The sequence below is a fragment of the Narcine bancroftii genome, chromosome 3 (assembly GCF_036971445.1).
Source record: "Narcine bancroftii isolate sNarBan1 chromosome 3, sNarBan1.hap1, whole genome shotgun sequence".
NCBI lineage: Eukaryota > Metazoa > Chordata > Chondrichthyes > Torpediniformes > Narcinidae > Narcine > Narcine bancroftii.
The window spans coordinates 353,675,404-353,701,610 of NC_091471.1; the positions used below are offsets into that span (position 1 = coordinate 353,675,404).

General features: G+C 42.2%; 1 protein-coding gene and 1 pseudogene across 1 annotated transcript in view; both read right to left on the reverse strand.

Moving 5' to 3' along the window:
* Positions 1 to 1,824: 1,824 nt before the first annotated feature.
* Positions 1,825 to 26,207, reverse strand: part of LOC138759443 (sulfotransferase 2B1-like) — a 35,516-nt gene continuing 11,133 nt past the window's right edge. Inside the window, exons 2-6 of the mRNA XM_069929881.1 lie at positions 19,073 to 19,281; positions 16,980 to 17,106; positions 15,244 to 15,338; positions 5,782 to 5,962; positions 1,825 to 2,297 (exon numbers count right to left, since the gene is read on the reverse strand). Of these exons, the coding sequence (XP_069785982.1) occupies positions 2,188 to 2,297; positions 5,782 to 5,962; positions 15,244 to 15,338; positions 16,980 to 17,106; positions 19,073 to 19,281 (722 nt within the window). The 3' untranslated portion in view covers positions 1,825 to 2,187. The remainder of the gene's footprint in view (positions 2,298 to 5,781; positions 5,963 to 15,243; positions 15,339 to 16,979; positions 17,107 to 19,072; positions 19,282 to 26,207) is intronic.
* On the reverse strand, positions 5,970 to 11,719 carry LOC138759630 (uncharacterized; annotated as a pseudogene).

Genomic DNA, 26,207 nt, shown 5'->3' on the forward strand with positions numbered 1-26,207 from the left:
GAATGGTTGTTCATTAGATAATGAGGTTAAATATGTCCATTAATAACATTGTGCTCAGATTTCATTTACATAGCCTCCATTGAAAGCATCTTAACTAATTGGCTCATATTTAAAAATGAGCTATTTTAGAATAAGTGCAATGAGAGACTTTAGTCAAATAAAATTTGTGTTGTTCTTTTAACATCGTCTCTAATGGAGCAGAACTATAGCATCCTGAAAGTAGTTTAAATATAACCAAGGTACCTTAACCAAATACAGTAAAATCCTTGTTAAATGGAGTTCAAGAAACTGGCAACCTCAAGCAACTGGAAAAAAATTGCGGAAAATTAATCAGCAAAATATATGAAAGTTTAAAATTGGCGGCCCTAGTTGTTAGTTCCCCATCACAACGTGCAGTCTCAAGAAACTGGAAAATTAATTTATCCTACATAGGTGCTTGATAGAGGGAGTTCATTGGTCAGACACAAAACTTGTTGCACTTTGGGAGAGATAAGGTTTAAAATATTTTTTTTAAATCACACACACAAAAGTGAAAAAGGGATTGTAGCAGCCAAACCACTTCTCAGGAGCCATGTCAGTTAACAAAACATCTTAGGGAGAAGGTGTGCTTCTATTAAATGGTTATCACTTTAGGGATTTTATTCTATTAGATTTGGATTGAATTGAAATTTTGGTCCCAAAATTACACTCCTGGTCCATGGAGCATATTTACATAAATATGTTAAAATAGAAGTTAAACACATAAGATTTCAAACATTAAGACATATATTGTAAGAGTCTCCGGTACCAAGGTTCTCCATGCACATGTTCTTGGAATTCAGGAGTTTGATGGCCTGGGGAAAAAAAACTGTTGCCTAATCTGGACGCATGGGGCCTCATGCTGCGGTACTTCCTACCAGATGGCAGAAGGGAGAAGAGTTTACATGAAGGGTGTGGTGGAGTCCGTCACAATGTTTATTGACTTTTGCCTGCATTGAGTGTTGTAGACATCCTTCATGGTCGAAGGAGAGCCCCCAATGATCTTCTCTGCTGACTTCACTATCCTCGGCAGGGTCTAGCGGTCCAGAAGAGGTACAGCAACCAAATTAGGTGGTGATGCAGTTGCTCAGGATGCTCTTGATATATCCTTTGTAGAATGTAGTGAGGATGAAGGTTGGGAGATGGACTTTCCTCAGTCTTCGCAGGAAGTAGAGGCACTGCTAGGCTTTCTTGGCTATGAAGCTGGTGTTAAGGGGCCGGGTGAGATTCTCTGCCAAGAGAACTCCAAGGAACTCTTGACGACCTCAACGGTGGAGCCGTCAAAGGTCAGTGGAGCGAGGTCCCCCTAGGCCCTCCTGAAGTTGACAACCATCTTAGTTTTTTTAACATTCAGATACAGGTTGGCTCTGTACCGCATCTCTGTACACTGACTCGTCATTCTTTCTAATCAGACCCACCACGGTCGTGTCGTCAGTGAACCTGATGTGGTTCGAGCTGTGTTTAACTGCACATTCGTGGGTTCAGCAGAGTGAATAACAGCGACTAAGCACGTAGCCCTGCCGTGGGGGGGTGGGGGGGGAGGGGGATGCTGTGCTCAGTATGACGGTCCTTTTTACTAAAGCAACAGGATTCCAAACATTAATGCCATTCTTTCAAATTTTAGCTGCAACTCATCTTTTTTAACATTACTAGACTTTCACTGATCACCTTTCAGATCAGAATTTATTGTCATGAACATGTGACACAAAATTCAATGCTTTGTGGCAGCAAAAATTGCTACAAATTACATTCTAAAAAATAAATGTATTAGTGCAAAAAAGAGAAAAAGTGAGATAGAGTCTGTGGTTTTAATTGCAATACAGCTGTACTTTATTTTTGTATTTGTTTTCAGGAACAGAAGTGTAATTTTCTAATAAAACAGTAAATATTACATTATTAGAATTGATTTAAAAAAGAAATTAAAAATACATTTTGATCATTGGATTAGATTTAGTACAGAGTTTCGATATATTGTGTTAAATGTAGAAAAATGCAATTTCATTAACAAAAGCAACGTAGACAATTCTAACTGAGCAGATTACAATTTGGAATGGAAATCCAAAGTGTAGCAAGACATTTCTTTGCATATTGAATTGGGATTAATGATGGAAGTAAAAGCTAGGTATTTGGTTGTGAAGTCCGTCATCCTGGACATCAATTTCTGCACCTTCAGTCATTGTAGTATGGAAAATCCAATCCTTTCATTTTTTGGGCATAGACAGAATTAAAATGTTCATTCTGGGCTGAGGTAAAATGATTTTTCCAGTCTCCAGCAATACCTGTAACAAGAGGCATTTCATTTACTCAAGTTATTTTTTAAAAATAGAAAACTTCAGGAAGAACTTGCATTTGTATACAACTTTTCACATCTAACAATGTCCTTACGATTAAAGGGGTGAAGTTACCATTTCATATAGAAAACATTCAGGTAAGTTAGAAGTAAAACACGGAAGTACCTGATGTAGCAAAGATAAAGATATATGAGGGGTATATATCCTTCAGTAAAGATACATAACCAATGTTTCGGGCTTGACCCCCTTCAAAAGATACATAACTAATGTTTCAGGCTTGAGCCTTTCAAAGACTCAAGCCTGAAGTGTTAATTATGGATCTTTATCCTTGCTATACTGTTTGACCAGCTGAGTTTCTCCATTATTGTGTTTTTACTTCAGGTAAGTCAAACAAAGTAAAAGAAAAAGGTAAAAGGTTAAGGTTCCATTGTACCCATAATTGGTGAGATAATGATAATATAATTTCTTTTTAAATATAAAAAGAATGGGTGGAGCGAAATATTGTTGGGGACTTCTTTCCCAAAATACTGCTATGGGATCTTCACTTACAATTAAGTGGAGATGTTTTAATATTGTACTGTACTTGCTGTGGTACAGCAAGCAAACACAAAACACAAGAAGACTGTACTACAGGCTTTAATCAGCTCAAACTCTGTCTTAATGATCTTTGCTGGCACCCCATGTGTCCAACTGATCTCGGGAGGGGCCGACTCCAGCCTATATACAGGCCAGTGATTGACAGCCGGCCAGGTGGGGCCAGCCTCCCAAGTTGCCTACCTGCAGGTACAGTGGTCGCCCCCTGCAGTAGGCTAGTAGGAATGCGGCCAGTTGTATCATCACATTTGGAAAACAGCATCAACCGAACAACTAGTGCTCAAGACCCTGGAGTGGGCCATAAACTTCAAACTCAATTGCAAGAGCGCAACAAGACTCAAAATGTTTCTTTTTCCTCCAGATCTTTTATTGAAAATTTATCGCTAGTGCCTTCTGTTTTGCTCAAAGTGACCCAGGAGAGGAGAGATACAGCACGGCTCCGAAGGGTTCAACTGCCCAGACCTAATGTCAACAACTCCTTACAAGCTTTAAACAGCCTGACTGTGTTTTATTTTACAATCCTGTAACTGCAGGGTCTATGACCAAGATAGCAGCACCTGTGGTGGGCGGCGACCATGAGGGGTGCAGACTCCAGGGGAGCATTAGACTGGTGAAGGTACAAGAAAAGTGGAGAAACCCCCCCCATCCAATTGAGAAAGAGAAGCAGAGGAGATGATCCTACAGGGAATGTGACCACAGCAGCAGACTAGCATGGAACTCAGAAACTGAAGGTCCCACACAGATTGCGGGCAACGCAAACACGCATGGCTGTGGGCTGCTGGAGACCGGCTCATAGAATCCAGGTATTGCAGCTGGGATTCGAGAGGTGGTGAAGGCAAGAAGGGCTCCCAAAGGGCCTCCTGATCATATCGGAGGTTTGGATCTGGAGCTCAAGTTGTCAGTGGTTTGAACAGGAGTCTGTGAGGCTGCAGAGGCTTTGGGAATGCTGGAGCCAAGTTCATGGAAACTCCGTGACTCTGTGTAACGGAGAGGCCGCAGCCACTTGATGGTGCTGCTGTGTTCCTATTTGGAGGACACTACATGCCAATCAAGGTCAGACTCAGCCCAAGCCATCAAGATGACCCTTGAGATTGGCCCATCTAAATTACCAGCAGCCTATCGCACTCAGCCTTGACCTTAGCCCTGACCTTCACCCAATTGGCCAGGTGAATCACCTAGGCTAACCCTTGCTGAGCCCCTGCACTTGGCTTCGAGCCATTGGCCACAGCAGCCAATGGGGCCCAGCCTGCCCCGAGTGATTTCCCCCCCCCCCCCCCCCCATACCTGCTGCAGGACTATAAAGGACTATGTTCCCCTTTGTTCCGTCTCTTTTGGACCCTTTGTGGCACATATCACCTTTTGCACTGGCTGGGTTGGGGTGAGTCCCGAGGTTAGGTAGCCGGAGCTGTGTCTGTACCAGTCAAGGGTGGGAGCAAGGGTGATTCTGACTGTTGATTGTATGTATATTTGAGTCACTTCCCCAGTTTTGTCAGTTTCTCCCTCATTATCTGGTGTTTATTCACCTCTTGTGTATCATGTTGCTCCATCCCCAAAATAAACCTGTGTTTTGTACCTCAATCTTGGTCTGGTTCTTCACCTGTGGGACCCACAGAACCCTTACCACACTCTGAGGGGACTCTCTTTTGCTTCTCATTCTCTTACAGTAAGGGGCATCTACCAATCCTCATGGTGACTCTCTGTCTGCCTTACAGCTGGCAGAAGGCAATTTGGTGTAATATTACATGTTCTGTACTATTACTTGAGAATAAAGGAATCCTGAATCTAACCTGAAAGCCACACCAAATTGGAATTGGAGAGACAGGAATACCGAATCAAAATGAACACAGTGGTCACAAGCAAACAGCCAATAAAGGAAAAAACAAAATCCACTGGAGGAAGTCAGTGGGTTGAGTAGCGTCAGTGGGTTGAGTAGCGTCAGCATCACTGGGAGAAAAAGATAGGTCAATGATTCAGACTAGAACCCTTCATCAAGATGCAGGTCCTCAGCAAAAAGGTAAAGCCAAGGAAGAAAACAACCCATAAATTATCCAAAACCAACCCAGTTAAAATACAAAGTTTGAAAAATAATTTAAATATAAAATGGTTGCCCCTCCGGGCTCCTAACAGCCCACCCACCTGACGCCCTGACTGTGGAGCCTTGCGCTGACCGCCCACCCATCTGAGTTCTCAGCACCCCAATTGCGGATCTTCAGTCCATCTGCACACCCACCGGAGCTCCCGAACGCTGACTTGCCACCTGGCCCCGGCCATCCTGTCATGTATTTTCCCTTTGAAAATAACCTCACTCGAGAGAAGCTGTAAGCATCTTTATTCATGCCAAGATGATACCAAACTGAATCTCCCCATACAATGTATATGACATCACACGCGCATGCACGTTCCCATAATATCTCAAAGACTTAAGACTTAAAGACTTTGTATGTTTCCAGTTAATACATTTTAAATGAGGTAGCGCGGGATCCGTAGTTAGCAAGATGAGTGAAAGTTATGCTTAAATTCTCTGTAGCTTTAACATAGTTAAATTTAACTTTATATACTTATTTACCAGTAAGCACAGAAGATTTTTTTAATGGAGAAGAGTGTTATGGGAATGCACATACACGTGTGACATCATATACAGTGTTACATTGTATGGGGAGATTCAGTTCAGCACCATCTTGGCACGAATGAGGAAGCGTACTGCTTCTCTCAAGTGAAGTTATTTTCAAAAGGAAAATTCACAACATCCTGAGCTCCCAACTCCTCAATCAATGCAGGTACGTACCACAGTCAAATGTAGTATATGTGAGTAAATGTTAACTCTTAAAACTTTATTACACGAATATGTACAGTATACTTAAAAAAAATTCCAAGTTACCTTTACGTAAAAAGTTGCTTTTCTTTTGATCCATCAGCTCCTCGGGAACAAAGCTGTAGTTGGACATCTTGTTTTGCTTCATGTTGTTGAATTCGCTTTGATTTGCAATTATTTCAATGGTGTCAGAACTCAGCTGCTTCCCCAAAAAATCTCCAAGTTTCACCAAAGTACCTCGCCTGTCCTGAAATAGTGTAACCCTCCTTTTAAAATTTTTCACCTAATCATGCATCATGGAAAAAACAAAATGGTGGCGCTGCTGCAACAGCAGTGCTGCTGCTGGAGAGCAAAGACACGGCGCTCCCCTTGGAGTCCAACTGCCCAGTCTGACGGCCATCAGCTCCATACAGGCTTTGTACAGAGTTTAAATAACCTGTTAAAGGAGCCATCAGTGGTTTATTTTAAAATTTTGCAATTGTGGTGTCTTGCCCCAAGAGGGCAGTGTCTATATTCGCAGAGGCCACAAAGGGTCAAAGCAAAGGACTGGCGCAGAGCAGCAGAAAATGAGGAGAACACCGCCCATTTGAGAAAGAGAAGCAAAGGAGATGACCCATGGGATGACCCTCATGGCGGCGGACCAGTGAAGGGCTTTGAGGCTGAAGAACACGCAGAGCTGTCAGTGACTCGAGACGAGGAACCCACACAGGCTGCTGTGGCTATAATCAAGGGACTCGCACCAGGAGACTTGCTCGAGAATGGCTAAAGGAGTACCACGTATTGGGACTGAGATGCGAGAGGATGCTGAAGGCTTCCTGATCGCACCAGAGGTTTGGATCCAGAGTTCAGGCAACCGATGGTTTGGACTATCTTCATACAGAGAGAGGTGAGAGTGTGGAACGAGCTGAAGTGGTGAAAGCCGGCTCGATTTTAACACTGAAGGGAAATTTGGACAGGTACATGGATGGGAAGGGTGTGGAGGGATATGGACCAGGTGCAGATATCAGCATAATAGATCAGAATGGACTATTATGTCACCCTCTCTGGTTCTAACCTGTGTTGCTGGCATTCACTGTGTCAACCTCCACCAGCTGTTCTACGTGAGACCGAACACTTGCTCCTGGCATGGAGTTGGTGGGATATATTTCCGCCAAGTTGCATTGACCGACCCTCCATGGGATGTGGATATAGTCTTATGACCTTCCCCCCTCCTCCTGCACCCCACACCCTCATATGAATCTGACTGATGCATAGTCTGTTTACTGGGTGTTAGGGATGGTGTAATCTCCGCAGGACACCACCTGTAGCTGGGAATACAGCAGTTCCTGCTTCCCTGCTGGTTCACTCTCTCACTCGTTCCCCAGTACCAGAATCCCCCAAGTGGTGTTCTCCGTGCCCTGTGCCTGGTGGCTGGCAGAGGGGGTGCTATAGCTGACTGCAGGGTCCTGGGTTTCTGAAGTTCCCTTTGTCTTTCTCAGGCGGATGTACGTGTAGCTGAAAACTGCAGCTACAATAACACCGAAGATGGCCCCAAACGAAATCAGCATCTTCTTCCAAATACCGAACGTTTGATGCTGCACAGAGAGTGTGAGGGTCTGTTCCGACCACACAGTCGGGTAACTGACCTGACAGGTGAACTTTTGCCCATGATGTTCAGGTGTTGAGGTCAGAGACAGGAAAGAGGTGAGCGTCAGTATCTCCTCGTGCTGAGTTACACTGCTCGAGTTCGACACTGGTCCGGTTGGCGGGTTAATCCAGGTTAAGGTTGGCAACTCTGTGTTACACGTGGTGTTGAAGGTGCCGGTTATGGTTATGTTCACAGCTTCCCCTGCCACTACTTCCCCAGGGAACACCGAGGGCCGATCCGTGAAATCGATCACGCAGAGCTGAGCTTCTCCACTGTCCTCATATCACTCCGGTTTATCGAACTCAACTCTGAAGCGGTAACTTCCCCCGTTGCCCAGCCCGATGCGATTTATCAGCAGCTAACATTCTCCGGACTTCAGGTCTCCAGAGAGCTGGGTCCAATTGCGGAAGGTCAGTGCTGTCCATGACGGATCTTGGGAGTTGTAAACAATGTTCCAGTTTCAATACCAATACCAATACCAAATTCCTCTACTCGGTTCCCCAACGACATGGGATCCGGGCTCATGTCCCCGTCTGGCTCGACACAGCACTCCAGCAGTCTCCCCCCGGGTTTTGGTCTCTGTGGCTGCAGAGGCTGTGGGAGGAGTGGAGGAAAATCCACAGACACTCAGTGACTCTGGAGGGACTCTCTTTTGCTTCTCTTTCTCTGACCGTAAGGGCGCCGCCGGGCAAGTTCTGCTGATGGCAAATCTTTGTCTGCCGCACAGTGGACTAAAGCAAATTCCGAATAATATTACATTTTCTGTTTTATTACATGACAATAAAAGAATCTTAAATTTTGAAAGTCAATGCAACAGCTTTCATTTTGTACTATAGACATTTTGGTAAATGTTAGTTGGAAAGGGAACATCTCACTGATGGGAACGTGGAATGAGGTATGATTTTTTTTACTGTGCTCCATTTCATCCAAAGTATGCTAACAGAATTTCTCCAATTCTTTGAGGATTAAACTGGGAGAATAGATAAAGAAGGACTTATAGATGTAGTGTTCTTAGATTTTAAATTTAGACATACAGCACAGTAACAGATCATTTCAGCCCACGAGCCCGTGCTGCCAATTACACCCAATTAACCTACATCCCAGGTACGTTTCAAACGGTGGGAGGAAATCCTTGCATACACAGGGAGAATGTACAAACTCCTTAAAAACAGTTCAGGATTTGATCGCCGATGCTGTAACAGCATTATGCTAACTGATGTGTGTGGTGAATGTCTGCCAAGCTGCCTGTCTCCCCTCTAGCAAGCCTTGCTGTACTAACATTGGCTGTGCATTATCTCTAAGGTTAAGGACACTCCCCTTGGATATAACTGTATATGCATCTATTGTCTTTCATTATTGTACCATGAGTTTCTGCTAATAAAAGCCATGACCACATCGCAAGGCTTGCCAGAGGGGAGACAGGCAGCTTGGCAGACATTCACCACAGTCTCCCCCCAGGTGAGATCCCCTGTGATAGCTCAATTGACTCCAAAGTTTGGGGGATGTTACGGACTGGAATGGTTGACTATGAAGGGGGAGGTGAATGGTGAGACTCTTGATTGTCTAATAGACTCGGGGAGTGCTGACAGCTACATCCACGAGAGAGTTGCCAGAGCCTTAAATTTGTGGAGATATCCAGTGAACTGAAAGATATCGATGGCTTGTAGTGAACTTACAAAAACTGTACGGGACAAGTGTAAAGTTACTTTAAATTTGCAGGGACATTGCCTGGCTGATGTGTGGCTCTTTATTATGCCAGAGCTCTGTGGCCTTGTTCTACTGGGGTTAGATATTCAATCTCAGATGAACAGTGTAGTGTTAAATTTCAGTGGGCCAATACCCACACTTACCGTCCCCTGCGCTAGTTACTGCAGTCTGTCCACAATAAAGATCAAAGCTCCCTCCCTTTTCAGTGATTTATCCCCCGAGTGTCGGCCGATTGCCACTAAGAGCCGTTCTTACAGCAAAGAGGATCGTGAGTTTATCAAAGCTGAGACCCAGAGATTGCTTAAAGAGGGAGTAATTGAACCCAGTAAGAGTCCGTGGTGAGCCCAGGTGGTAGTTGTGAAAAATCACACTAAGAAACGACTGGTATTGACTACAGCCAGACAATCAACCGTTACACTAACCTGGATGCCTACCCCCTGCCACGCATCAACAAAATGATTAATCAGATAGCGCAATACAAACTGTACTCCACTATCAACCTCAAAGCAGCTTACCACCAAATCCCCATTAAAAAAAAAGGAGTGACCCTATACAGCCTTTGAGGCTGATGGGGGGGGGTTATACCAGTTTAAAAGGGTACCTTTTGGAGTCACTAATGGTGTGTCAGTGTTTCAGAGGGAAATGGATAAGATTGTTAGGACGTATGAGTTACAGGGTATGTTTCCCTATCTGGATAATGTCACTATCTGCGGGAAAACACAGGCTGAGCACGACAACAACTTAAAGAAATTTTTAATGACAGTTAAAGAACTCAACCTTACATTTAACGAGGGCAAATGTGTGTTCAACGTGACGGAGCTACTTATTCTGGGCTATATTGTCCGCAAGGGCAAAATCCGTCCCAACCCGGAAAGAATGGCCCCCCTTAAGAAGTTACCACCCCCAAACTCAGCAAAAGCCCTTAAAAGGTGTATGGGATTCTTTTCCTACCTTTGCAAATGGGTTCAGGACTATGCCATGAAAACACACAGAAACATAGAAACATAGGAGATAGGAGCAGGCGTAGGTCATTTGGCCCTTCGAGCCTGCTCCGCCATTCAACGAGATCATGGCTGATCTTAAAGTTCAATACCCCGTCCCCACCTTCTCTCCGTAACCCCTAATTCCCTTATACTGAAGAAATATATCTAATTCCCTCTTAAATATATTTAATGAACCTGCTTCTACTGCCCTCTGTGGCAATGAATTCCACAGATTCACCACCCTCTGGGTCAAGAAATTCTTCCTCATCTCGGTCCTAAATGGTTTGCCTATTATCCTCGAACCATGGCCCCGGGTTCTGGACTCCCCCACCATTGGAAACATCCCTTCCACATCCATTCTGTCCAGTCCTGCCAGAATTTTATATGTCTCTATGAGATCCCCTCTCAATCTTCTAAACTCCAGCGAGTACAATCCCAATTTGCGCAATCTTTCCTCACAAGTCATTCCTGCCATTCCAGGTATCAGCCTGGTGAATTGCCTCTGCACTCCCTCCATTGCAAGAACATCCTTCCTTAGATAAGGTGAACAAAACTGCACACAATACTCCAGGTGGGGTCTCACCAAGGCCCTGTACAGCTGCAGTAAGGTATCCTTGTTCCTATACTCAAACCCTCTTGATATGAAGGCCAACATACCATTTGCCTTTTTAACCGCCTGCTGTACCTGCATGCTCGCCTTCAGTGACTGGTGCACAAGAACCCCCATGGTCTCTCTGCACTTCCACATCTCCCAATCTATTGCCATTCAAATAGGAATCTGCCCTCCGGTTTGTATTACCAAAGTGAATAACCTCACATTTATCCACATTGTAGTACATTTGCCATGTATCTGCCCAGTCCCCCAATTTATCCAAATCGCACTGGAGCTTCCTGACCCCCATCTTCAGTGCACACAACCCCTCCTAGCTTAGTGTCGTCTGCAAATTTGGAGATATTACATCCAATCCCTCATCTAGATCATTAATGTAAATTGTGAACATCTGGGGTCCCAGTACAGGTCCCTGTGGTACCCCACTGGTCACCGCCTGCCACTCAGAAAACGAGCCGTTTATCCAAACTCTCTATCTGCCAGCCAGTTCTCAATCCTCATCAATACCTTGCCCCCAATCCCATGAGCCTTGATTTTGCATGCCAGTCGTTTATGTGGGTCTTTATCGAAGGCCTTTTGGAAGTCCAGGTACACCACATCCACTGGCTCTCCCCCATCTATTTTACCTGTCACCATCTCAAAGAATTCCAATAGATTTGTCAAGCACGATTTACCTTTTGTAAATCCATGTTGACTCTGTCCGATCCCTTCTCTGCTAGTCATATGCTCCGCTATTACATCCTTTAATAATGGATTCCATCATTTTGCCCACTGTTGATGTAAGGCTCACCGGCCTATAATTCCCCACTTTTTCTCTACCCCCTTTTTAAATAGTGGGGTAACATTAGCTACCCTCTAATCTATGGGTACTGATCCTGAGTCTATCGAGTTCTGGAAAATAATTCTTAAAGCATCTGCTATCTGAATGTCCAGTTCCTTAAGTACCTTAGGATGTAGATTATCAGACCCTTGGAATTTATCGGCCTTCAATCCCTTCAATTTTCCCAAGACCATGTCCTTAGAGATACTGATTTCTTTCAACTCCTCCTTTGCATTAGTCTCTATGTTTCCCAACATCCTTGCGAGGTTATTTGTATCCTCTCTTGTGAAAACACACCCTCTGTTTGACACTAAATCTTTTCCTCTCTCTCCAATGGCCTTGAAGGCTTTCCAGAGAATTAAAGCTGATATTGCCAAAGCTACACTCTCGTCCATTGACGAGGATGTCCCATTCCAAGTGGAAACTGATGCCTCAGATTGTGCCTTGGCAGGAACCCTTAATTAAAAGGGCAGACCTGTGGCATTCTTCTCCTGCACTTTACGCGGACCTGAACTTAAACATCCTGCCATTGAAAAAGAAGCCCAGACTATTATTGAAGCTGTTCACTACTGGAGATATTTTCTAGCCGGCAGAAAATTTACTCTTGTCACTGATCAGAAATCTGTAGCCTACATGTTCAGTACTAAACACAAAAATAAAATCAAGAACGATAAGATGGCACGCTGGCGAATAGAACTCTCAACTTATAATTATGAGATTCAGTACAGACCGGGCAGGTTAAATGATCCTTCTGACACATTGTCATGATGTGCTGCTGGTGCTCAGCTGGAGGGGCTAAAAGAGATCCATAGCAGACTGTACCACCCAGGAGTCACAAGATTCTTCCACTACATAAGGGCTAACAACCTTCCTTACTCTCTGGAAGAAGTCAGGAAACTACTAAAAGCTGTCCTGTTTCTGTAGAATGAAAATGCAATACTTCAAAGCTCCAGAGGCCACTCTCATCAAGGCAACCCGACCTTTTGAGAGGATTAGCTTAGATTTTAAAGGGCCATTACCTTCCAACAACAAAAATGTATATTTCTTTAATGTAATTGACGAATATTCCAGGTTTGCGATACCCTGCCCTGACGTCTCGTCAGCATCTGTCATTAAGTCACTTGACAGAATTTTCAGCATTTTTGGTTTTCCCAATTACATTCATACCGATAGAGGCTCAGCATTCATGAGCGCTGAACTGCGGCGAGCCCTGCTACGAAAGGGGATTGCCACCAGCCGTACCACGAGCTACAACCGCAGGGCAATGGGCAGGTTGAAAGGGCTAATGCTACAGTCTGGGAGACTGTTAATCTTGCTTTAAAAACACATGATTACCCTGTTACCCGGTGGCAGGAGGTGCTGCCTGAGGCACTACATTCTATTCGGTCTTTATTGTGTACTGCCAACAAATCAAACTCCTCAAGAACATATGTTTGCCTTTCCTAGGAAATCAGGAACTGTGATGGACTGGCCAGCCTGTTTATCTGAGCCTGGAACCGTGCTGCTGAAGAGTCACACTCGGGCATGTAAAACAGACCCCCTAGTCCAACCAGTTCAGCTACTGCATGCTAACCTCAACTATGCTCATGTTAAATTCCCAGACAGAAGTACTGACACTGTACCCCTAAGAGATCTAGCCTCGCCTGGTTCGCCCCTTCCTCGCACCCCTACTCAGAGGGAGCCTGAGAGGTTGGACTCACCCCCCCAGCCTGTGAGCCCTAGTAAGCTTTCAGATGGCCATGCTGAGGCTCCACTGCTTCACACTGGCGATTCTGGAGTGGGTCCAGAAGCCAATCCTTCCCACACTACAGACCCAGGGCCTGTACCAGTTTCCAAGGTTGCAAAGGAGCCACCTGTTTTGAGACGAAGCACCAGAATCGTCAACAACCTGATAGGCTGACATATTCATAAAACATCTCATTATATTTCAACTGCTTGCTAGATACTGGCCTAATTTGGCTGTTAGAGTATCTCAAGGCCAAACATGGTATCCATGTATCACTTGCTTCAGTCTTTCCTAGCAGCTGTCCTTTTGTTTTCAACCCTTCTTCTGCCGGTGGGGAGACTGTGGTGAATGTCTGCTCAGCTGCCTGCTTCCCCTCTGGCGAGCCTTGCTGTACTAACATTGGCTGTGCATTATCTTGACTGTTAAGGACACTCCCCTTGGATATAACTGTATATGCATCTATTGTCTTTCATTATTGTACCATGAGTTTCTGCTAATAAAAGCCCTGATTATTGTTTGACCACATCGCCTTTGTCTTCTTCATCAACTGGCACTTCAATTTGACAACATGTTAGCTATGAAGCTGCTGCCTGTATTAAAAACCCAAGGCATTGGTGGAAATAATGGATCTATACTGGCTATCAGATAGAAAAGAGAGTTTGAATAAATGGTTCCTCTTCAGACTGGAAGAAAGTAGTTGTGGAGATCTGCAGGGATCATTTCTTGTCCACAATAGTCATGATTTCCATTAATGACCTGGAGGAAGGAACAGCATGCTGTTTCCAAAACATGCCAACGATACAAAACTAGGTGGAAGGACATGTCAAGAGTGGGATACCTTTATAGATAGAGCAAGTGCCTAAAAGACTGACAAATGGAGTTTAATGTGGAGTAGTGTACACTTTGGAAGGGAAATCATAAGGTGCCCCTCCCCTGGCAGTGTATCCACACCACCAACATCTTAATGTAGAAAGAAAACATGAAGACTCTATTCCTTGGAGCATAGATTTGATAGTTTTATAAAAGTATGAGGGGTATAGACAGAGTAAATGCAAGTAGGTTCTTTCCACTTAGATTAGGAGACATAAATACAAGAGGACATGGCTTTAGGGTGAAAGGGGAAAGGTTCAGGGGGAACGTTAGGGGGAACTTTTTCACTCAGAGAACGTTGGGAGTGTGGAACAAGTTGCCTCTGACTTGGGCTCACTCTTAAGTTTTAAGAATAAATTGGATAGATACATGGTTGGAAAAGGTCTAGAAGGTTATGGAATGGGTGCAGGTCTTTGGGACTAGTGGTATGATATTTTTGGCACAGACTACAAGGGCAGAATGGCCTATTTTCTGTGCTGTTGTGTTCTATGTTTCTATTCTTCTTTGCCAATCATCTTTTTTTTTTCTTGTTAAACAAGAAAGTCTGCAGATGCTGGGGTTCGACATCAATACACAAACATGCTGTGGTGCCCTCTTCCCTTGGTGCCATAAGCATGTGCTTATTTTGCTTAATGGTTAATCCAGGCCTGGGTTGAGAGGAAAAATACATCAGCTGTGATTAGAATGGTGGAGCAGATTTGATGGGCCGAATGGCCCAGCTCTGCTCCTCCGTCTTAAAAAAACAGCTTTACCAGTCCAGTGTTTTAACTAAAGACCCTCGTCCCTGGATTCGTTGAGTTAAATCCTTTCCAAACCCTCTCTAAAATGTTTCCATCTATATTTAGAGGCATTTAGATATCGTTAAATAGGCAAGGCATAGAAGGATACAGTCCTAATATGGGCATAGGGGACTGCAGGTGGGCACCAGGTCTCAGAATTGGACACACTATTCCATCAGTGGCCACAGAAAGTCACAGATCCATTGCGAGAGCCAATTTAAAGAACATCACAATTTATCATGGAAACCTTAACAGGAGATTTGTACAATTTTATGAAAAATAATTGGTGAAAACAAACCACATTGCTTTGCTGTAATATTCTTTGGTTCTATGGTATGACTAAATTTAAATGTTCGGATGGTTTCCTCTACCTTTCAATTAAAAAAATCTCAACACATTCACATACCTGCAGTAGCTCTTTATAAGTTAGAAATATGAAGTTATCCTGATCCTTTGCTGGCCACCAGCTCTTAATATGGTCAAACCAGGAACCAAACAATACTAGAGAAGCAAACAGAAGTAACTTAAATGCAAAGAAAAATGCAAATAACTAATACCAACGTATAAAATAAATAAAGAGCTTAAAATTGAGACCACATTCCAATGTAAGTAAAAGATGAAAGTCTGCAGACGCTGTGGTTGAAGTCAAAACACAATGCTGGAGAAACTCAGCAGGTCAAATTCGTTTGATAGCATTAACAGTGACTTCCCTTGTTTCTGCTAACCTACTCTCCATTTTCCCTCCCTCTCCTTTCCCCTTACCTTCTTTCCCTGAGCTCTCCACTCCACCCCCCTTCTCTCTCCATTCATAGAGCCCCCTCCCCCTGCTTGCTGCTGTACCCTCCCTCCTTTATCCACCTATTACCTCCTGCCTGTGGACTTGTGCTCCTCTCCCCTTACAATTTTGTTCTGGTGCCTTCCGACCTTCTTCCATACCTTGATGAAAGACTCAAGCTCAATCCGTTGGTTATGTATCTTTAACTTTGTTATATAAAGTACCCTGTTTGACCTGCTGAGTTTCTTCAGCATTGTGTTTTGACTTCAACCACAGCGTCTGCAGACTTTCCTGTTTTACTTTCCATCAGTATGGTGGGGCAAGAGTTGAGGGGCCTTGCCTATGCAGGCTTGCAACATGGATAATAAATAGTCATCTGCTGAGTTTCTATAGTATTGAATTTTTACAATAAATACAGAACGATTCATTTGCAGAAGAAATTTGGAATATTGTGTGCAGTTTTGGTCACCTAATGACAGGAAAAAATATCAATAAAACTGAAAGTGTTCAGAGAATAGTTTCTAGGATGTTGCTGGGATTTGTGGAACAGTGTTAGGGAAAGGTTAAACAGATTAGGACTTTATTCCCTGGAGTGTAGAATGAGGGGAGATTTGATTGAGGTAGACAAAATTATGAGGGGTATAGACAAACTAAATTTTTTCCATTGAGGTTAGGAGAGATACAATCCAGAGGACATGAATTAAGGGTGAAAGTGGAGATGTTTGGGGGGAACATTAGGGAGAATTTCTTCACACAGAGAGTGGTGAGAGTGTGGAGCGAGTTGCCAGTTGAAGTGGTGAGTGTGAGCTCAATTGTAAATTTAAGAAGAATTTGGACAGGTACGTGGATGGGAGAGGTATGAGGGCTATGGACTGGGTGCTGGTCAGTGGTGCTAGACAGATTAGAAGGGCCGAAGGGCCTATTTTTATGCTGTATTGGCTCTAAATGAATGCATTGCCTGATCAGCAGATCAAAGACATTTTTAAAAGTTTGAATTGATTAATTCTACAGTAATTACATAGAATTAGGGTACCTTGCACATGACTGTCGGTAATTGTTAAAATGTAACGAGAATTAAAAGAAATTGTGAAAATCCTCTACACTTGTTGAAAGGAGAAATGAGAAGATTGCAGCTAAACAAGAAAGTCTGCAGATACTGAGGTGTAGTGGCGTGTACAAAAGTGATGAAGGAACTCAGCAGGCCATACACCATCCATAGAAAGAAAAAAGGCAGTCAACATTTTGGGTCTGAGCCCTTCATTATTATGAATGCCTCATGGCCTGTTGTGCTTCTCCAGGCATTTTTAATGAAATACGCACCAGATTGCTGATCATTATTGAAAGGGTTAACAGTTAGAGAGTATTACCATTCCCTTCCAAGAACTTTTCAATGAATTCCTCAAAGGTGCCTGGATCCTCCAAGAATGAGGCCATGCCGTAATAGTGAAAGGCGGAAACAAGAACATCCTTTGGATTTCGTGCCATGTATATAACCTTAAAAAGTAAGAAAAGCAACCATCAATATACTCAGTCTACAAGAATTTAAATATTTTAAATCATTAACAACAGCTTGTGCTGGATTCCCATCCACCCACCAAGGAGTGAGCAGCTTCAAGAGTGGCAGGAAGCTGCTGTGGATGACAGATGCTGGAAACCCAGTGCGATTATTCTCACGATTAAACTTGCTTTCTGAGAATTTTTAAATCATTAATGGTAGTGGAGAGTGGCAATTTCTTTGTGATGCCTGGATAGTCCACAATACTAAGCTTCTCACTATATCACGTGACCAAGAACAAACTCAAGCTCATTACTGCCTGGCCAGGGAACAACCTGGTTCAATGAGTGCAGCGTGGGTTTCCAGGAGCTAGACCATACATATTTAAAGATGTGATGCCAAACTGCAACTACCATATATACTCATGTATTAGTCCAGTTTTGGGGACCAATTTTTCGGTTCAATTGGGGGTGGGGGGTCGCCTTTTACACAGATACTATTTTTGACATTGTTCAAGGCATCGGGAGCTCAGATGGCTGGGACCAAGTGGTGTTCAGGGCATCGGGAGCTCAAATGGGCAGGACTAGGTGGTAAATCCATGTTCAGGGTGTTGGAAGCTGCAGTGGGCAGGTGGCTGGGGTAAGGGTCCGCAGTCGGGACATCAGGAACTCTGGTGGGTGGGTAGCTGGGGCCAGGATCTGCATTTGGGGTGTCAGGAGCTCTGATGGGTGGGTGACTGAGATGAGAGTTTGGTTGGGATGTTGTGAGCTCGAATAGCTGACCAGTTAGAGCCAAATATTGGAGCGGTGGGGTCAATTTTTACCTCAGATCGACTATTGCTTGCTAAATCAAGTGATCTCGCAACCGATCAACCAGATTAAAGCTCTGCAGTCCTCCCACATCCAGTCATGGATAATTAAAACAGAGGGAAGGGGAAACTCCAAGAAAATCTCCATCCACAGAGTTCTGAATCCTCCTAAGTTTGGTGTTTAAGGGCAACATTCCATAACATTCCAATGAAAAGCCTAATCTTGAATCATTATCTCTGTTTCTTTATCTACCAACAAGTGTATAAGGTACTGGAAAGAGTCAACGGGTCAGATAGCATCTATAGAGAGAGAAGCAGAGCTGACATTTGAGTGCAGTGCCACAGGAAAGTCTGCAGACTCTGTGATTCTACTGAAAAGTCTGAAGTGTACTGGAGGAACTCAGCCAGTCTCGCAGTTTCCTTAGGATAGGTAGAGGTGTATTACCAACGTTTTGGGACACAGCCCTTCTTCAAGGTATGAGCAAACAACAGGCTGGTTCTTGAATGAAAAGGCTGGGGGAGAAGTGAGAAAAGGGCAGGGGGAGGAGGGGTCAACATCCAAAAGATGATAATTAGACATGGATAAGTCAGGAGAGTAAAGATGAGAATTGATCAGGAGAGGGGGTGAGCTAGAGGAAAGGAGAAATAGAGATGGGGAAGGGGAGAGATGGGGATGGGGGTAATGGGGCGGCACATTTGATGTGGTAGTTAGCACAACACCCTTGCAGCACCAGCAATCATGACTGCGTTCGAATCTTGTGCTGCAAGGAATATGTACGCTCTCATTTTGTCTGCGTGGGTCTTCGCTGGGGGCTTCGGTTTCCTCCCACTGTTTGAAAAGTACTGGGGGTGTAGGTTAATTAGGTGTAAATTAGGCAGCAAGGACTCGTGGGCCAAAATGGCCTGTTACCGGGCGGTATATCTAAATTAAAAATTTCCTTACAGAGGCCCTTCTTCAAAAGGCCCCTCCAAGATGTTGGGAGGCTCCAGTATTGTGGGTTTTCATTTGCAGCCGTTTGCTTTTGCAATTTGTCACTCTTGATCAATTCTTCAATCTGGCTCATGCAGATTGGGAAAATTCTTATGCAGCTAAGTTGTATCGATGTTGTGACCTTTTCCCTGCTTTAACAAATTGGAAGAGAAAAACAATACTTCACTTTTGCTTTTGACGTGTGGAAGATCTTTGGCAACATGTGGTTTTGAAGATGGGTTGTAATAAGACGAGGTGATGGTCTCTCTTCTAGCAAGCTTTTACCACTAATGTGCTCCAACCATGGAACCCGCTGCCAGTTAGGGATGGTCTGCACTGGAGTCAGATCCCCGTTGCTGTAAATTAGAGGCAGAATTTCTTGCATCCATGTAGTACCTGTAAATGGCAGAGTTCAGTGACATTTAACAGCTGGAAAGTAGACCCATTGCTCACACACAAAGTCTGGAAATGTTACTTTACTCAAGCCAGTCTCCCCCAACCACGGACCTCTGCCAAATATACGTTGTCATATACGTATATATGGTAGTGAAGCAAACCCTCATTAGACTACTCCATCCCAGGCTGAAACTTGTTTCATGCTGCAACCCAGCAAAGTGTGGCACAGTTAGCGCAACACTGCTACAGTGCAAGACCAGGGTTTGAATCCCATACTGTCCGTAAGAAGTTTGTACGTTCTCCCCTGTGTCACCGTGGGTTTCCTCCAAGCACTCCAGTTTCCTCCCATCATTCCAAATGTACCACGGGTGAAAGTTAATTGGGTGAAATTGGGCAGCATGGGCTCATGGGGCCAAAGGGCCTGTTACCCTGCTGTATATCTAAATTTAAAAGTAAAACATTTTTAAACAGATTCGCCTTCCTCAGTTTGCAAATCCCTCATTTGCAATTTTTTTCCATGACACCTCTTTGAGATATGTGCTGTTGAGAGGCAAAGTAGCATGGCTAGCCTAGTACAAAGCTGTAACAGTGCATTGACCTGGGTTCAAATCTGGCGCTGCCTGTAAGTAGTTTGTAAATTTCCTCTACATCTGCATATCATACCAGTAGCACCCGACGAAACAGCGTACTGCGCACCGCAGTAGAAAACCATACAAACACACACAAGATTCATGCAGGCAAGTACAGTATATATACATTTAAACTAAATATTATTAATAAATAGTGGAGTCTCGGAGAGTTGTTTTAGCGGATCATCAGTCATTCAGCAGTCTCGCTGCCCACGGGAAGAAGCTGTTCCTCAGCCTGGTGGCTCTGGCTCTATTACTCCTGTATCTCTTTCCTGATAGAAGTAGCTGAAAGAAGCTGTATGGGAATGGTAGGGATCCTCACTGATTTCATGAGCCCTATTTAAACCATGATCCTGGGAAATCACATCAAACGGTGGGGTTAGGGGGGGAGAGACCCCAGTGATCCTCTCTGCTGCTTTTATGGTCCTGTGGATTGACCCCCAATCTAATTCTCTGCAGGAACCATACCACAGGATGCAGGCCAGGACGCTCTCGACAAAGCTCCTGTACAAAGTTCAGAATCAGAATCTGATTTATTGTTATGAATGTGTGTCATAGAATTTCTTGTTTTGCAGAGGAAGTATTGTATATTACAGGTGCAAATTTGCTATAATTACAGTTCCACGAATATAAAATTTTTAAAATTAATTAGTGCAAAAAAGAGAAAAAAGCAAGGTAATGTCTATAGGTTCTTTGTCCATTCATAAATCTGATGGAAGAGGAGAAGAAACTATTTTTGTTACATCTTCAGACTCCTGCACCTCCTTCTTGATGGCATCAGAGAAAAGGGCATGGCTTGGGTGTCAAGGGTCCTTGAGGCTAGTAGCTGCTTTTTTAAGACACTGCCTCTAAAAGATGGTCATAATGGAGCGACCACTAATACCCATGATATTGCTGGCCAAGTTTACAACCCTCTGTCCTGTGCATTGACACCTCCATACCAGACAGTGATGCAACCAGTCAGAATGCTCTTCCATGGTGTACTTGTAGAAGTTTGCAAGAGTCTTTGGTGTCAGACCGAATCTCCTCAAACTCCAAACAAATTATCGCCACTGGTGAGCCTTTTTCATGATTGCATTGACAAGATAGCCCCAGGATAGATCTTCAAAGATGTTGAGACCCAGGAATTTGAAGTTCTTTACCCTCTCCACTGCTGACCCTTCGATGAGGTTTGTGTTCTCCTGGTTTCCCCCTCCTGAAATCCACAACCAATTCCTTAATTTTTCTAAAGTTGAGTGCAAGATTGTTGTGACATCATTCAACTAGCTGATCTATCAGAATTGGAATTTATTGTTATGAACCTGTCACGAAATTTGTTGTTTTGTGGCAGCATCATAGAGAAAACATTTATATAAATCACCTTACAAAAAACTCAAAGTAAGGCAGTGTCTTTGGTTCATTGATCATTCAGGAATCTGATGACAGAGGAGAAGAAGCTGTCCTTGTGCTGTTGAATGTCATCTGTAGGCTCCTGTACCTTTTTCCTGATGGTAGCAGAGTGAAGAGGGCGTGGCCGGGTGATGGGGGTCCTTGAGGATAGAGGCTGCTTTCTTAAGACACCAACTCTTGTAGCTGTCCTTGATGGAGTGGGCTGGCACCCATGATGTTGCAGGTTGAGTAACAACCCTTGAGTTTTTTCTTGCCTGTAGTGTTAGTACCTTCATACCAGACAAGTGATGCAACTGGCCAGAATGCTCTCCATGGTCCACCTGTAGAAGTTTTTGAGAGTCTTAAGTGATGTGCCAAATCTCCTCAAACACCTCACAAAGTATAGACGCTAGCAGGCCTTCTTTATGATTGCACCTATCCCACTTTTGTACACTTCCTCATTGCTGTCTGTGATTCATCCATCGGCAAATTTTCTGATGGCATTTGATTTGTGCCTAGCCACATAGTCATGGGTGTAGAGAGATTAGAACAGTGGGCTAAGCACGTATCTTTGAGGTGCGCCTGTGTTGATTGTCAGTGAGGAGATGTCACCGATCCACACAAACTGTGATCTTCCAATGAGGAAGTCAAGGATCCAGTTGCAGAGGGAGGTTCAGAGGCCCAGAGTTTGGAGTTTGCTGACCAGCACTGAGGGAATGATGGCGTTGAAAGCTGAGCTTGTAATAGATGAAAAGCAGCCTAATATACATATTGCTGTGGCCCATGTGTTCCAGGGCTGAGTGGAGATCCAATAAGATTGCATCTGCTATGCAACGATTGTGGTGTTAGGTGAATTGCAGTGTTTCCAGGTCTTTTCTTAGGTAAGAATTAATTCTGGCCATAGCCAACCTCGAAGTTTATCATTGCAGTAGATGTTAGTGCTACTGGGTGATGGTCATTGAGGCAGCTCGCTCTACTTTTCTTGGGTACTGGGATAATGATGGCCTTTTGAAGCAGGTGGGAACCTCCGACTGCAGCAATGATAGATTGAAAATGTCCATGAACAATCCGCTAGTTGGTTGTCTGTCACAGATTTTTCAGTACCTTGCCAGGTACATTATCAGGGTGTGATGCCTTGTGAGGGTTCGCCTTTTGAAAGATGTTCTAACATTGGCCTCAGAGTTTCCATTTTCTGTGAGCATTCTCATTAGTATACAGGGTGAACTTCTATTATCTGGTGCTCTGTGGTTTGTCCCATTTTGAATATGCCACCATTAGTACAAACTCCTTACAGACGGCGTGAGATTCAAACCCCGGTCCCGATCGCTGGTGCTGTGCTAATTGGGATTTGATTTATGACATATGTGATCCTTTTAACTCAGAAAATGGGTCTGATCAAGGCACCTACAGCACCTTTGACAGCCATTTTCTGTGCATTTTCTATTTTCCAGCATTTTCAGTGGTCCAGCAATGGCCAGATCCCAATGTTGCCAGATTAAAAGAGGTTTAATCTGTAGGTGAATTCACCTTTTCTTTCTTTTTTTTTAAAATTTTGATAGTTTTTTAAAAATTTTTTATTTTTCACACTATAAACCACATTGATAAAGATACATATATTTTTCTTTTCAAATATATACAGTGTCATTTTCTCCCCCCTCCCTCTTCCCATCCCACCCTCCCTACCTCTGCTCCCATTCATTTAAATTTCAGAATCTAAGATATATTGTCACTCAATAAAAATAAACAAGAAGTTCCACTGAGTCAATTCTTTTCATTTCCTTCTCCTTCTGTCATTTTAGGTGGTAGATGTCCCCGGTAGGTTTTCTCTATTGTGTTTCATGTATGGCTCCCATATTTGTTCAAATATTGTAATATTATTTCTTAAATTATGTTATTTTTTCTATGTGGAATACATTTATTCATTTCTATATACCATTGTTGTATTCTCAAGTTATCTTCTAATTTCCAGGTTGACATAATACATTTTTTTGCTACAGCTAGGGCTATCCTAACAAATCTTTTTTGTGCACCATCCAAATCAAGTCCAAATTCTTTGTTTTTTATGTTACTTAGGAGGATCTCTGGGTTTTTTGGTATATTGCTTTTTGTGATTTTATTTAATATCTGGTTTAGATCTTCCCAAAAAGTTTTCACTTTCTCACATGTCCAAATTGCATGAATTGTTATTCCCATTTCCTTTTTTACAGCGAAAACATCTGTCAGATACTGTTGGGTCCCATTTATTTAACTTTTGAGGTGTAATGTATAGCCTGTGTATCCAGTTATATTGTATCATACGTAACCTCGTGTTTATTGTATTTCTCATAGTTCCAGAGCATAACTTCTCCCATGCTTCCTTCTTTATCTTTATGTTTAAATCTTGTTCCCATTTTTGTTTAGTTTTACCATTTGTTTCCTCATTCTCCTTTTCTTGCAGTTTAATATACATATTTGTTATAAATCTTTTGATTATCATTGTGTCTGTAATCACATATTCAAAATTACTTCCCTCTGGTAACCTCAGACTGCTTCCCAATTTGTCCTTCAAGTAGGATTTCAGTTGGTACAACACTGTATCTTGAGTTATATTATATTTATCCTTCATTTGTTCAAAGGATAGTAATTTATTTCCTGAAAAGCAATTTTCTATTCTTTTGATCCATTTTTTCTCCCATTCTCTAAAGGAAAGGTTATCTATTGTAAAAGGGATTAGCTGATTTTGCGTCAGTATTAGTTTTGGTAGTTGGTCATTTGTTTTATTCTTTTCTACATGAATCTTCTTCCAAATATTGAGCAGATGATGTAATACTGGAGAATTCCTACGTTGTAGCAATTTTTCATCCCATTTATATAATATATATTCAGGTATCTTCTCCCCAATTTTATCTAGTTCTAATCTCGTCCAATCTGGCTTTTCCCTTGTTTGATAAAAATCTGATAGGTATCTTAATTGTGCGGCTCTATAATAATTTTTTTAATTTGGCACTTGTAAGCCTCCTTGTTTATACCATTCTGTTAATTTATCTAGTGCTATCCTCGGTTTCCCCCCTTTTCCATAAAAATTTCCTTATTATTTTCTTTAACTCCTTGAAGAATTTCTCCGTCAAGTGTATTGGCAATGCCTGATTGTATTGTTTTGTATTGTATCCTTGGGAAAATGTTCATTTTAATACAGTTAGTGGTAAGTCTTTCCAATGCTCTAAGTCGCCCTGTAATTTTTTCATTAGTGGATAATAATTGAGTTTATATAGATGGCCGAGGTTTTTATTTATTTGTATACCTATGTATCGTATTGCTTTCATTTGCCATCTGAATGGTGATTCTTTCTTAAATTTTGAGAAATCCGCATTATTCATTGGCATTGCTTCACTTTTATTTGCGTTAATCTTGTAACCCGACACTTCTCCATATTCCTTCAATTTGTTATGTAATTCTTTTATTGATATTTCTGGTTCTGTTAAGTATACTATAATGTCATCTGCAAATAAACTGATTTTATATTCCTTGTCTTTTATTTTTATCCCTTTTATTTTATTTTCTGTTCTTATCAATTCTGCTAGTGGTTCTATAGCTAACGCGAACAATAAGGGTGATAGTGGGCATCCCTGCCTTGTTGATCTGATTAAGTTAAATTGCTTTGATATATATCCACTTACTGTCACTTTCGCCAATGGCCCCTTATATAATGCTTTAATCCAATTAATATACTTCTCTGGTAAACTGAATTTTTGTAATACTTTGAATAAATAATTCCATTCTACTCTGTCAAAGGCCTTCTCTACGTCTAAAGCAACTGCTACTGTTGGAGCTTTATTCCCTTCTACTGCATGAATTAAATTAATAAATTTACAAATATTGTCTGTTGTCCGTCTTTTTCTAATAAATCCAGTTTGGGCTAGATTTACTACTTTTGGTACATAGTTGGCTAATCTGTTTGCTAATAGTTTAGCTATTATCTTATAATCTGTGTTAAGTAAAGATATTGGTCTATATGACGCTGGTGCGAGTGGATCTTTCACTGTCTTTGGTATTACTGTAATTATTGCTGTTTTGCATGAATCTGGTAAGCTTTGTGTTTTATCAATCTTGTTGATTACTTCCAGGAGGGGAGGAATTAATAAATCTTTAAATGTTTTATAGAATTCTATTGGGAATCCATCCTTTCCTGGTGTTTTATTGTTTGGTAGTTTTTTTATTATCTCTTGTATTTCTACTATTTCAAATGGTTCTGTTAATTTATTTTGTTCCTCTATTTGTAATTTTGGTAGTTCAATTTTAGTTAAAAATTCATCTATTTTGTCTTCTTTCCCTTCATTTTCAGTTTGGTATAATTGTTCATAGAATTCTCTGAAGTTTTCATTAATCTCCGTTGGATTATATGTGATTTGTTTGTCTTTTTTCCTTGATGCCAATACCATTCTCTTAGTTTGTTCTGTCTTAAGGTGCCATGTAGAATTTTGTGCGTTTTTTCTCCTAGTTCATAATATTTCTGTTTTGTCTTCATTATGTTCTTCTCCACCTTATATGTTTTTTTTAAACTTTATTTAAAATTTTATGACATGAATAAAATAAAAATTACATTTAAAGAAATAATAAAAAATAAGATAATAAAAATTAGAATACGACATCATTAAACTACACAAATTAACCCCCCCAAATAATTATAACACAACATTAATCATCTAATTTAAAATTAATCCAACCCTCCCCCCCAAAATAAAGAGTGAAGAATTAATTAACAATGTTGTAAATAAAATAGAAAAAACCCCACTTACAAAAAAAAGGGAAAAAAATTATTTATTTAAAAAAAAAACCTTCACTTCTTAACCCAAAAATTAAAAAGAAAAAAAAACAGGTCGGAGGTCACAACTACCTCCTCCTGTTTAAACCGCCCAAAGCGGTAACTCCCCCAAAATATTGGGTGTGAGA